The sequence below is a fragment of the Erinaceus europaeus genome, chromosome 6, assembly GCF_950295315.1.
Source record: "Erinaceus europaeus chromosome 6, mEriEur2.1, whole genome shotgun sequence".
Taxonomy (NCBI): Eukaryota; Metazoa; Chordata; class Mammalia; order Eulipotyphla; family Erinaceidae; genus Erinaceus; species Erinaceus europaeus.
This window is the reverse complement of record NC_080167.1, coordinates 27199934-27214268: the sequence shown is the minus strand read 5'-3', so window position 1 is coordinate 27214268 and position 14335 is coordinate 27199934. Positions and strand designations below refer to the sequence as shown.

Here is a 14335-nt window from a genome sequence, read left to right as displayed (position 1 = left end):
AACAGAAGCAACCAGTAGCACAGCTATATACAAAGATGCTGGGTATTATACCCCAAACCCTATCAAAGGGACTTTCCAAAGTTAACCCTATCACCAAATAATGTGATGATAACAATAACTATCCTTTGTCTTCTTGAACCCTAAGACAACAGGAACCTCACATTTCCACTATAGAGCCTTTATTTCCCCCAGTCCTGGAACCTTAGGGTGGGGCCCACTTACCTGCATGCTGCTCTCAATTCAAATCAAATAATATTGCATCCGCGGATCGCAACCTAATCAACGCAATGAGTGCCACCCCAACATGCTTCACTTCAGACTGTGACCAGAGACTTCAGGTGTGGAATGATAACCCTTTAGCTTCATCACTCGGGTGAGACCTTTCCTTTCATAGTATTCTCTAATTCCATTCCAGGTGTTCCACTCCCCAATAAAGTCCCCAAACCTAGATATAGTCCAGGTCCCCTGAGATAATGCATAGGTCCACACGTGCACATAAACTAGGGAAAAATATATACCTGAAAGCAGAAGTACACAAGAGCATGAAGGGAATACCCCCCAACACTTCATCTGCACTATTCCAGTCTTTAGGTCCATGATTGTTCAACAATTTGTTTGGCTTTGTATGTTAATTCTCTTTTCAGCCACCAGGTTCCAGATGCCAGCAAGATGCTGACCAGACTTCCCTGGACAGACGACCCCATCAATGTGTACTGGAGCTCCGCTTCCCCAGTGCCCCACCCTACTAGGGAAAGAGAGAGGCAGACTGGGAGTATGGATCGACCAGTCAACGCCCATGTTCAGCGGGGAAGCAATTACAGAAGCCAGACCTTCCACCCTCTGCAACCCACAATGACCCTGGATCCATACTCCCAGAGAGACAGAGAATGGGAAGGGGATGGGGGGTGGGGTGGGATATGGAGATCGGATTGTGGGAATTATGTGGAACTGTACCCCTCTTATTCTATGGTTTTGTTAATGTCTCCTTTCTTAAATAAAAAATTAAATTAAATTAAATTAATAAAATTTAAAAAATACATATGTACAGTTACGATAAAGCAGAGATACTACAAACCACAAAATAAAAACTTACAATTAAGAGACCAATGTCCAAATCTTTTTTGGTCGTAAAAAGTTCTCTGATTTGTTCACATTGCAAAATTTCTTTACTAATATATTTGGAGTAGTAATTCACAGGCTTGCCATATTTGCATGGCATTACAGATGTGTGGTTGGGTCCACAAGCATATAAATAAAAGGCCTCTTGTGAACCAATCTTGGCTCCTAAATAGCAGAGAAATAAAGTTATGCAATTAAAGCACTCAACCAGATGTTTTCATAAAAAATAAGCCACCAAGAACTATTTTCTTTGCTAGATTGTTTTAGTTGCTTACTTACTATCTCTTGTAAGTTTAATAAGCCATCACTTGGCATAGTGAGCAAGTAACCAATGGCAAATGTGAATAAAAGATGGATTAATATATATAACACTAATTGTGAAGCACAGAGAGTACAATTTTTATTTGTTCTTTATTAGCTAGACTACAGGTTTTGTTTGGCTTTGCTTCTATTTTTAAGTAAAAATAAAAATTTTTACATAAGCTATCTCAGTAAATTCTATTTTGAAATTAAAATTGAAAATTTTAATTTGAAAATCATTACTCCTATCTATTCAATAAATACTCTCTGAATGCCATTATGTGCCAGATTTAGTGACATATTTTTAATCACATATTCCCCCAAGTTTGTATTTTTATAAAACATGATTAAGATTAGGCATATGTCTAGATATCTGTAATTACATATAGAATATACTAAAATTATAAATAAGAGAAACATCCATTTTAAGTTTACCTGCCCATTTAAGTGTTATAAAATAATACTGACTTAATAATATAAGCTCTTCTTTTGGTGGGTACTTGGGGCAGGATGTGCACCTGTACATTAAGTGTGCATACTAATTGAAAGGAACACACAAATTATAAAGATGTTCAATTTGAGGCATATTTTAATTATTTTAGCAATTAAGTACAAATAAAGGAACAGAAAATTCATTCAAGATCATTAGCTTACTACTTTTTAACTAAAAGGAAAACTTGTTAAAGCTGTGAGGAAGAAAGTGTTACCATTGAAGAGGAGTAAGTTTCCTAAGTCCCATTTTCCAGCCAATTGCAAAAATTCTTCTTGAGATGATAAGCAATGGCCAATCATGCAAAATGTCTTATTACTGTCAGATGACAGACTTGTTTTTCTTGGAAGCATGAAATCCAAAGTAACGTCCGGTTTCCTATGTTAGAAAAGAAGTGAAATCAATTATTTCAAATATCAGTGAGGACTAGTAAGTACTACTAAGTATTTTTAAAGTGTGAATATTGAATAATGGCAAATTTATGAACAATATCCATGGTTTGGAATCACATACATGGTAATGAGATGGGGAGGATAGATACTGCTGTCTCTTGGTTCAAGGTGCTGGTGATACACAATCTTTAGAACAAGGGGAACAAAACAGAGATGCCTGAAGATCCTACATGAAGCTATGAGAAACATGAGCCAGACATTTGCTTCAAGTTTCTTTGCCATTTGACTTCTGCACATTTCCCTTCCCATTTTATATACAAAACCCCACCACGGTCCCCTAATTTTACCAAAAGATACACATCTCAGTAAACAATTTCTTCCTTCCTTCGTTTCTCCCTTCCTTTTTTTTTTTTTTTTTTTCAATATAGAGAGAGATTGAGAGGGGTGGGACAGATAAAGAGGTAGAGAGAAAGAGAAGACACCTGAAGCACTGCTTCACCTTGCAAGTGGAGACCACGGCCTTGAACCCAGGTCCCTTGCACATGGTGATATATGCACTTTTATCAGGTGAGTCACCACTTGGCCTTGGTAAACAATTGCCAACAACTTGTTTCCTCTATGAGGCTTTCAAAAGCTCATTTCAAAAATAACACATCTCCAGGTATTTCTTTGACTGACCACTGAAATGTATGTCTTTTTTTCATCTCTCTCTCTTTCTTTCTGTGGGAGGAAGAAGGTATTCAGTAGAGCTGTAGAGTTTCTGATTAACCTTGTGTTTTTCTTGCTGGACAAACATAGGAACCCTTATCAAAATATAGAATCTTTTTATTTAGGATATATTTATTCTTTTTAAAAATATTTTATTATTTATTTATTATTTATTCCCTTTTGTTGCCCTTGTTGTAATTACTATTGTTGTCATTGTTGTTGGATAGGACAGAGAGAAATGGAGAGAGGAGGGGAAGACAGAGAGGGGGAGAGATAAGACACCTGCAGACCTGCTTCACCACCTGTGAAGCGACTCTCCAGCAGGTGGAGAGCCAAGGGCTCGAACCGGGATCCTTATGCTGGTCCCTGCACTTTGCGCCATGTGTGCTTAACCCATTGCGCTACCGCCCAACTCCCAATTTTATTTATTAATGAGAAATATAGGAGGGGAGAGAGAGAGGGAGAGAGGAAGAGAGAGGGAGAAGGAGGGAAAGAGGGAGGGAGGGAAGGAAAGAGAGAGAGAGAGAGAGAGAGAGACAGAGACAGAAACAGATATCACTCTGGTACATGTGCTGCTGGGGATTGAACTCAGGACCATGCTTGAGAGTACAATGTTTTATCCACTGTGCCACCTCCCAAACCACTTTTAGGAAATATTTAAATTCCATATTAAGCTAATGGTAAAGTTCAAATACAATTTGTTAATAAAAGAAGGACTTAGAACAGAGCTACTATAGTGAGCTCTTGATGAGAAATTCTGTATTTATTTAATATGTGTGTGAGAGACAGGGAGCTAGAGGGGGAGAGAGGCAAAGGCACCATTCTGTCACTATTAATGCTCTATTTGTTCTGCCTTTGTTGTTGTAAATACTAGGGATCAAATTCAGAACTTCTGAGATGTAAGCCATATGACCTACCACAGAGGCATGTCCTCTGCTTCAGGAAAACTTTTTAATAAAGAAAAGATATAAGAGAACTGGTGTGATTTGGATCTTTCTTGAACGAAATAAATGACTGAAAACTACAGTATGACTTAATATAATGTTCTTCTTTAATTTTAATTTTCTTTATTGGGGATTAACGACAGAATATACAATAGTTTGTTTATGCATAACATACAACACCCACTAGGTCCTCTGGCATCATGTTCCAGGACCTGAACCTTTCCCCACCCACCCACCCCAGATTCTTTTGCTTTGGTGCAATACACTAACTCCAATCCAAGTTCTGCTTAGTATTTTCTCTTCTCATCTAGTTTTTCTTTTCCTTTTTTTAAAATTTTTTTTTTATTTAAGAAAGGAGACATTAACAAAACCATAGAATAAGAGGGGTACAATTCCGCACAACTGCCATAACCCGATCTCCATATCCCATCCCCTCCCCTGATAGCCTTCCCATTCTCTGTCTCTCTGGGAGTATGGATCCAGGGTCGTGTGGGTTGCAGAGGGTGGAAGGTCTGGCTTCTGTAATTGCCTCCCCGCTGAACATGAGGGTTGACTGGGTGAGACCTTTCCTTTCATAGTATTCTCTAATTCCTTTTTTTATTATTTTTTAAATTTTTTAATTTCATCATTCTTTTTTTCTTTTATTTTATTTATAAAAAGGAAACACAAAACCATAGGATAAGAGGGGTACAACTCCACACAATTCCCACCACCAGAACTCCCTATCGCATCCCCTCCCCTGATAGCTTTCCTATTCTTTAACCTTCTGGGAGTATGGACCCAAGGTCATTGTGGGATGCAGAAGGTGGAAGGTCCGGCTTCTGTTATTGCTTCCCTGCTGAACATGGGTGTGGACAGGCTGATCCATACTCCCAGCCTGTCTCTCTCTTTCCCTAGTGGGGCAGGATTCAACAACATTTATACACCTTTCCCATATTTAGGAGCTACTCTCTTCCCTGATCCAGTTTTCTGGCCCTTTTTCCAGCCATGACATCATCTCCCCAGACAATAACTTTGATCTACCTGCATATCAGATTTCAGGTTCAGGGGAAAACAAACAAACAAACTAGTATAGACACAGGCCCTTTGGAATATAACTAAAATATGCCTACTAGCTATCTACAAAATGGAGGACTTCCCCACCCCAGCTCTTCACCTGCACTACTCCAGCCTTTAGGTTCATGATTAGTCAACAACTTGTTTGGCTTTATATGTTAACTCTCTTTTCAGCTACCAGGTTCCAGATGCCAGCATGATGCCAACCAGACTTCCCTGGACAGACGACCCCACCAATGTGTCCTGGAGCTCCGATTAATATAATGTTCCAAGGGTAAAGAAAACCTACTGCAAGATGAATTGAACAGAGCCAGAGAGAGAGTTCACAAGGTAGGATATATGCCTGGCCCAGGTTCTAGCCCCAGAATGGGAGCGCTACAGACCCGTTTCCCCCTGCCCCCCACCAACCTTCTTTCTATCTGAAGAAGATAGAAGAAGAGCAATAAGAGCAATGAAATTACATATGCTCAAGCTCCCATCTGGGTGAAGGGAGAGAGACAGAGAGAAACTCAATTAATATTAAGTATCTACTATGCATCATATATTCTTTTTTATATAATTTTTATTTATAAAAGGAAACAGTGACAAAAACCATAGCATAAGAGGGGTACAATTCCTACCACCAGAACTCCGTACCCCCTCCCCTCCCCTCTCTGTGGAGAGCAGTCTGGAGAACTCTCACAAGGCTAGACATGGACCTTCCATATGACCCAGTAATTCCTCTCCTAGGGATATACCCCAAGGACTCCGTAACACCCAACCAAAATTTAAGATATCTTATAGCTTTCTCAGGGTTAAATTTTACATTAAGATATTCCACTGACTGTTTTTTTGACCCCTAATTCTCATCAGTGAAAATCACACACTAATAACAATACCTCAATCTGTCACCTGTTATATTTCTAGATCCCTCTGTTGATTTATTATTTGATACACTCAGTTATGTTTTCCTTAGTTATTCTGAGGCAATTTGAAATGTCTAAGTTAGATATTTAACTTATTAGCCACTTGATATAAATAATTCCTACTTTTCTAATAAATGGACTCAAAGGACTGAATGCTAAGTTCTGTTTGACATCCTAATATATATAATACGTAGCTATACAAATATCTGGATTTCTGCATGTTCTTCCAAATCCAAATATTAATTTTCAACAACTATTTCAGTGGGAAATTCATTTTTATAAACATAATAAATAAGACAGTCAACTCTGACATAAGTCCTTGCATTACTATGTAGTAAGTTATACCTATAGTTTTCTGTAGTGTTTCAGAGATCATATAGAACTGAACATAAAACTGTGACTTAAGTTAATATTTACAAAAAGTGTCTCATACCTCTGTCCAGAGACCCATGTGGAAATTTTCCCATGAATATTCTTTTTCCCTTGGGGTTGCTGCAAGTAGGTGAGCACTAAATGTTGCCATTTGCTTGGGAGAAAAATATTTTCCTGTGACTCAGCCTGTGCTAGTAAAATAGCTTTTGTGTCATCATTTGAATCCATGCACACACTGCACAAAGAAAAGGTAAAGGCTTAAGACATAAATTTTTAATCTTCGCATTTAACACGTGTAATAACTATCATTCTAAACAGTTAAGTGAGAATAAACTTAGCTCTATTTTTAAACTAAACTGGAAAGCCATTAAATCTCTATTTTATAACATAACCTGCTTAATTATCTTCTTGTAATGTCATCAAAATTCCTGAACTAAAGCAGATAAGGCTCATTTGCCAGTGGCAATAACTTAGGCAGTCGTTTTCAGACTTCAATTTGCAAACAATAATTACTGCCTTTTTAGAAACTACAAAGTAATATTTGAGTAATTAAAAAATATATAGTGATTTCACATAAATGACTGTCAGAATGTATTGGAAGTCTAATTTATTTTGAGGGATAATTGGGAGGATTAGGACATAATGTAAATAAAGTACTTAGTAGTCTTTATAATGCTTATAAATCATGTATTTCCAAGTATTACTGCTTAGCTTTAATTCTTTTACAGTTGTTATCATTCTAGTCATTTTCAGTACTAATGAATATCTCAAAAGTGGATAGGACAGCAAAGAGAACCTAAGCTTATTAGATAATGGCCATTAAATACCTAAGCTATATGAAAAACAGCTGTTGAATAGTATAACATTTTAAGATTCCTGCAACCTAGCAGGATGATTCCCTAGATAAAACTTTTAACATGTGGTTGGCCCAAAACCAACTGAGAATGAACATAATTTACTTTAGAGTTTAGCTGCAAATTTTAGATAGAATAATACACTGCTTCATGTAAGTGGTATAAGTATTTATATGGACATATATTCTTTTTTAAAATTTTTATTTATAAAAAGGAAACACTGACAGAAACCATAGGATATTCTTTTTTAGTAAGATTTTTCAGTGTTTATATAAAGTCCTTATTCAAAGACTTCACATTAATGTCTTACATAAATTATCTGAACATATCATCTATTTGAAAGGGGTTGAGAATAATCAATACCGAAAGATAAAAGTGCGATTTTGAGGATCAGCCCACACTTGGATCATCAATGCTTTGGATCCCAGTGAAATCAGATGAATACAGCCAGCTTCTATGAGTCTTTCACCCAGATTTATGTACTCTGCACCTTCTGGTCTGCTGTTTTCTATGATAAAAAAAAATATCAGAAAGATCAGTAAAGCAGTCAGTTAAAATTGAGCATAAATAAAATGAATTAAGAAGAATACAAAGCAGTACTACTCTATGCTTCTCTGTTATACCTATTACTATACTGCATGACTTTATGTAAAGTTATGTTAATTAAAATGATTCAATGTGATTTGTAGTAAATTATTTACCTGTAATGTCTGAATGTGGCCTGTTCCAAACAACATTTACTCCAAAGTTTAGGTTTTAGGCCAAATAAAATAAATAAATAAATAATAAATAAATAAATAAAGGCAGAAGGAATGACAACAATTGAGTTTTGAAAATTTTATTAAGTGTTTTAAAAGATATAACTAAGGTGAGCATGAATATACCACTCTGATGTCACTGCAGTGACTAACTATAATCTCTGGTTATTGCAATCAATTTTTATTAATTGGACTGGGTTATTCCAATATCATGGGTCACCATGTTGACTTGCATTACTAAAAATAAGCCTACAGTTACTATGATGGAATGGTTTAAAAATAATGGATCACATTAAAATTAGTTTTAACCACCAAGTTGCAGATGCTACCATGACACCAACCTGGCTTCCCTGGGCAGACTATCTCACCAGAGTGTCCTGGAGCCCCACCTCTCCAGAGCCCTGCCCCACTAGGGACAGAAACAAGCTAGGAGTATGGATCGACCTGCCAATGCCCAAGTCCAGTGGAGAAGCGATTACAGAAGCCAGAACTTCCACCTTCTATACTCCTTAATGATCTTGGGCCCATGCTCCCAGAGGTATAAAGAATAATAAAGCTTCCAATGGAAGGGATGGGATATGGAGCTCTGGTGGTGGGAATTATGTGGAATTGTACCCCTCTTATCTTATGATCTGTCGACCATTATTAAATCAATTAAAAAAATTTTTTGAGGGGCATGCGGTGGTGCACCTGGCTGAACACACAATTACCATGTTCAAGGAACTGAGTTCAAACCCTTAGTCCCCACCTGCAGGGTGGGGGGAACTATATGAGCCGTGAAATAGAGTTACGTGTATCTCTCTTTCTCTAAACCTCTCTATCTCTCCTCCTCTTCTCAGTTTCTCTATGTCCTATCAAGTTATATAAATAAACTAAAAATAAATAAATAAATTTTATTTTGGAAAAATTGTTTGGAAAAACTGTCCAGTGGAGAAGTAATTACAGAAGCCAGAATTCCCACCTTCTGCACCTCAAAAAAGAATTTTGGTCCATATACCCAGAGGGGTAGAGATAATAGGGGAAGATGACCAGAGGGCTTTGAACTCCAATTCATCAGGACCCATAGAAATAAAGGGAAAAAGGGAAAAAGGGATATTTTGAAGTAGAATAGGTATAGGTGTGACTTAGAAAGGAAGAGAAAGATGGTCTGGGAGATGGCTCAGTAAATAAAGCACTGGACTTTCAAGCATGAGGTTCTGAGTCCAGTCCCCAGAAACACATGTGCCAGAGTGATGTCTGGTTCTTTCTCTCTCCTCCTATCTCTCTCATTAAAAAATAAATAAGGGGGTCGGGCGGTGGTGCAGTGGGTTAAACGCATGTGGCGCAAAGCGCAGGGACCGGTTTAAGGATCCTGGTTCAAGCCCCCGGCTCCCCACCTGCAGGAGAGTCGCTTCACAGGCGGTGAAGCAGGTCTGCAGGTGTCTATCTTTCTCTCCCCTTCTCTGTCTTCCCCTCCTCTCTCCATATCTCTCTGTCCTATCCAACAACGAACAACATCAACAATGGCAATAATAATGACCACAACGAGGCTACAACAAGGGCAACAAAAAGGGGGAAAAATGGCCTCCAGGAGCGGTGGATTCATGGTGGAGGCACCGAGCCCAGCAATAACCCTGGAGGAAAAAAAAATCTTTTTTTTTAAAAGGTAAGGAAGAGAAGGTAGGACTCTAAAAAAAAATGGACAGATATATATATATGCGGACAGTTGTAGAAATAATAGTTTACCCATATCTGCAACCTTGGAAGAACTACTGGAGCTTCCAATGGAGGAAATGGGATACAGAACTCTGGGTAGGACCAGTGTGGAATTATACCTGTTATCTTATAATCTGGTAAGTCAATATTAAGTCACTAATAAATTAAAAAAAACAACAACTGGTTGACAGAGAAAAAAAGAAAACTGTGTTTGAATGTATTCATTGTTTTGTCTGCTGATAAGTAATCACTGAATATAAATGTTTCTCTCTGGCAAACTAAGATAAATGCTATATGCCTTAGGTTATCTGACTGCTTATCCTGACTTCTTATTCTTACCACTAAAATACCCACTACAACTTGAATACATATAATGAGTGGAATTCTCAAGCCTTCTATGCTATTACATCAATATACATATCCCAAGTCTGATACTTTTTAGAGACTATACATAATATCATTTATCAGTGTGTAGCTGAGAACTACAGATACAAATATTTTGTTTTTCAGGCAGGAACTACCATGGACATGGGCCCCTGGAAACATGTCTTGGGTGGACTTCTTAGCTTTCTTCTACCCTAGGATTCCTAATCTCATCTACTCTGTTGCTACTTTTTGGTTCTTGTTCATTAACCACTTTTTCTCACTTTATGTCCCACCACCTTCCAAACACTAAGTTGCAGATTCTACTATGATTTCATCCTGACTTCTCTGGGCAGATGATTTCACCAGTGTATCCTGGAACCTCACCTCCCCAGAGCTCTACCTGACTAGGGAAAGACAGAGATAGGCTGGGGGTATGGATCAAAGTGCCAACACCCAAGTCCAGTAGAGAAGCAATTACAGAAGCCTGAACTCCTACCTTCTGCACCCCAAAAATCATTTTGATGCATACTCCCAGTGAGGGAGAAGTGATAGGAGGAAGAAGATAAGAGAGCTCATTTCTGATTTAAAACTGAATCAAAGACTTCATTCTTAAAATATACAATCTCTTAATACAATCAGTTTTTGATTCACTTTTGTAGAGACAGAGAGTAAGAGAGAGGAGTGCAGGAGAGATATCATAAGAGCTACCCTCTGTGCCATAGCACTCCCTTTTGATGATGGGACTTGAGTTGGATGGCTTAGCAAGGCAATGAGTGTGCCCTGCCTCAGGATCTATCTCTCTGATTTTAATTATATTTCTTATAATTTAATGCTGAAAAAAACAATCTCATGAGCTAATTACTATTATCCCCATTTTGAAAAGTGACAAAATTGAAGGATTAAGGGGGTAAGTATTTTTTCTCAGTGGTATATACATGGTTTAGTGATGAGGGAAATATATTTTGACTGTTTTTCAAATTTTTAAAATTTTATTGAGGGGTTGTTTACAGTACAGCTGTTGACACATGGGCATAATTTTCATCTCCCTGTGAAAAGTATCTACATCAAAGTACATAAACATGCTATACTAATAACAAAGAAATGTGTTTGTGGATGTCAGTTAACACTCTCATAGGGAGTCGGGTGGCAGTACAGTGGGTTAAGCAAACATGGCGTGAAACGCAAGAACCGGTGTAAGGATCCCGGTTCTAGCCCCCGGCTTCCCACCTGCAGGGGAATCACTTCACAGGCAGTGAAGCAGGTCTGCAGATGTCTATCTTTCTCTCCCCCTCTCTGTCTTCCCCTCCTCTCTCCATTTCTCGCTGTCCTATCTAACAACGACAACATTAATAACAACAACAATAATAATTACAACAATAAAAAAAAAACTCTCACTCTGAAATACTGACAGTATCATTAATGTTTTTCTTTTCCAACTATTGGGCAGTAAATAAGACATATTCTAAAAGCCAGACCTGAATGAAGTCCTTGTGTCCTAAAGTAGGAGCTCCAATGGAGTGGGTAAGCTTTGTGGGTTGACAAGTTTTTGAGGTGACACCTTCCTAATGTAACTCCCGATTTTTTTTACTCATCAAGCTATTTCATTCATTCCTAGGATCCTAAAAATGAGCCTGCCTACTTTACAGTCCACAACAAATTACTTTTTTTTTTTTGCCTCCAGGGTTATCACTGGGGTTCGGTGCCTGCACTATGAATCCACTGTTTCTGGAGGCCATTTTTCCCACTTTGTTGCCCTTGTTGTTATTATTGTTGCTGTTGTTGTGTTGTTGGATAGGACAGAGAGAAATGAAGACAGGAGGGGGGAGACAGAGAGGGAGAGAGAAAGATAGACACCTGCAGACCTGCTTCACCCCTAGTGAAAGCAACCCCCCTAGAGGTGGGGAGCAGGGGCTTGAACCCAGATCCTTGTGCCAGTCCTTGTGATTCATGCCATGTGTGCTTAACCTGCTGTGCTAAAGCCCAACCCCAACAAACTACTTTTTAACAAATGTGTTCCTTCAACCCAGTCATATGAGGAACATGGTACAGTCTGATAGCAGAATAATAAGAATTCTTCAATTGTAGAAAGGACTGGAATAAAATTTATCCTGATTTTGAGGACTAGTGAGGGCATGTCTCTGATATCTGATTACTGTAAAAAATAGCGACTAATCCCTAGCACTGCAAAAACGGTATCATCTGTTTTCCATCTACACCATGCCTCAGCCTTGTGTGAGCTTAATGTGCAGCTTGGCGATACGAGAATCCGGCATGAAGCCCAGCCAGTCTATCTTGGCGTTACTCTCGATCGCACCCTGTCATTTCACGAACATCTCATAAAAACTGCAGCAAAGGTGGGCGCGAGGAATCACATCATTGCAAGTCTGGCCATCTCCTCATGGGGTGCGAGCGCTTCCACACTACGATCATCATCTCTGGCATTATGCTATTCCACTGCAGAATACTGTGCCCCAGTATGGTTCCGTAGCCCCCATGTCCACTTGGTCGATTCGAAATTATATTCCTCCATGAGGATAATTTCTGGAACCATCCGTTCCACCCTGGTTCCATGGCTGCCAGTTCTTAGCAACATCGCCCCGCCAGATATTCGTCGGGATGCGGCATCATCTAAGTTCATTTCCCACGTCTACGCTCGACCAGACCTGCCAATATACGTGGATATCTTCGCCCACCCTGTCCAATGCTTGATGTCTCATCACCCAATCTGGTCTCCTACACCTACACTGAACTTCTCTGTTCCAGACTCTTGGAAACAGAGTTGGCAGTCAGCTGAGGTCAAGAACAAACACCTCATCACAGACCCCTGCAAGCGTCAACCCGGCTTTGACCTAGCACATTATGATTGGGCCCTCCTCAATCACTATCGAACAGGCCATGGCCGGCGCCGCTATGTTCCATCGCTGGGGAGCCAGAGACGACCTGAACTGCCCCTGCGGCTCCAGACAGACTATGACCCACATAGTCAATGACTGCCACCTCTCCAGATTCAAAGGAGGTCTCGAAACTTTACATCAGGCTCAACCTGACGCTGTTGACTGGCTATGGAAGAAGGGCAAACGCTAGAAGAATATGCTGTGTCAGGAGCTAGGAGAGGAATGTTTATTTCAAGCATGTGAAAGAGAGTTTGAAATAAAAGAGAGAAAGGAGATAAAATCTGGACTGAGTGATATGGCCTGAGAAAAAGGTAACAAGAGAGTAGGCCCCAAGATTATATGCTTTCCTTTACTAACATCAGGAGCCACCCTAATCAGTGATGGGCAGGAAATGGAATTGGTGACCCCAATGGCAGCAATTCCACAAGTCGTGGGTTCATCATTCTATCCCTGACCTACACATAAGACTAATAGAAGAAAATCGGGATTATTAGAATTATCTGACAACTCAGACTCTGGTAGGTCAGGAGGTGTCACCAGAAAGTAAGGTGTTTAATGAACACTGCTCTACTACTTCTATGCAGCTAAAATTGCCATCTGAGAAATCATATACAATTCAGGTAATTGTACACCATACCTGTTCCATCAAAACTATCATCCTGTGAAATCAATGATGTGAGTTTTTTCTTCATCTTCTTTCCTTTCTCTGTGCTGCTCTCAGCTTCATGGATATACTCCACACTAAACCATAGTGAAATGCTGAAGCCCTCCGATAGGTGTGGCCAGCAGTTTTGGCCCAGCAATGGCAGGTGAACTGGGGCTACGTGCCAAGAGGACAGCAGCTGCTGGGGAAAACCTTCAATGTCAGCCTCTTTCTTGCTCCGAGAAATTCGTGCTCTTCTTAATAGTCCCATGGTTTTACTGTTCAGAATCCCAGGACACTTTTGTGATGAGACACCGTTACTTAAATTTGGAGTGTACAGCAAAGGGAAGGTTAGATATTGTGAAGGACTTGTTGAAATGTTACTTTCGACAATTTTTAGAATACCCAGAAGAAGAACTTCCTAGAGCAAAAAGAAAAACGATATTTTTATACTTCTGCTACAAAGTACATGATAGCCTTCAATCAGGATACAAGTGAAAATATAAACATATTCACATAGATGAATAAGCATTCCTATTTAAATAGCTTTCTAGCTACCATATCATGCATTTTTTGTATTGTTAAGACAAAATGTGGTTTTATTCTTTTTTAATTTGCTTTCCCTGCCCCCTTTTGTTGCCCTTGTTGTTTTATTGTTGTAGTTAGTATTATTGTTGTTATTGATGTTGTCATTGTTGGAAAGGACAGAGAGAAATGGAGAGAGGAGGGGAAGACAGAGGGGGTTGAGAAAGGTAGACACCTACAGATCTGCCTCACTCCCCTGCAGGTGGGGAACTGGGGGCTTGAACTGGGATCCTGATGACAGTCCTTGCACTTGG

At 39.2% G+C, this 14335-nt stretch overlaps 1 protein-coding gene across 4 annotated transcripts in view; it reads right to left on the bottom strand.

The window, feature by feature from the left end:
• LYST (lysosomal trafficking regulator) overlaps window positions 1–14335 on the bottom strand; it is a 188280-nt gene that overhangs the window by 96095 nt on the left and 77850 nt on the right. For all 4 annotated transcript variants that reach the window (XM_016188071.2, XM_060191968.1, XM_060191966.1 and 1 more), the window contains 5 exons: window positions 13491–13917; window positions 7504–7648; window positions 6348–6521; window positions 2127–2287; window positions 1094–1284 (listed from right to left, as the gene is read on the bottom strand). In XM_016188071.2, the coding sequence (XP_016043557.2) occupies window positions 1094–1284; window positions 2127–2287; window positions 6348–6521; window positions 7504–7648; window positions 13491–13917 (1098 nt within the window). The remainder of the gene's footprint in view (window positions 1–1093; window positions 1285–2126; window positions 2288–6347; window positions 6522–7503; window positions 7649–13490; window positions 13918–14335) is intronic.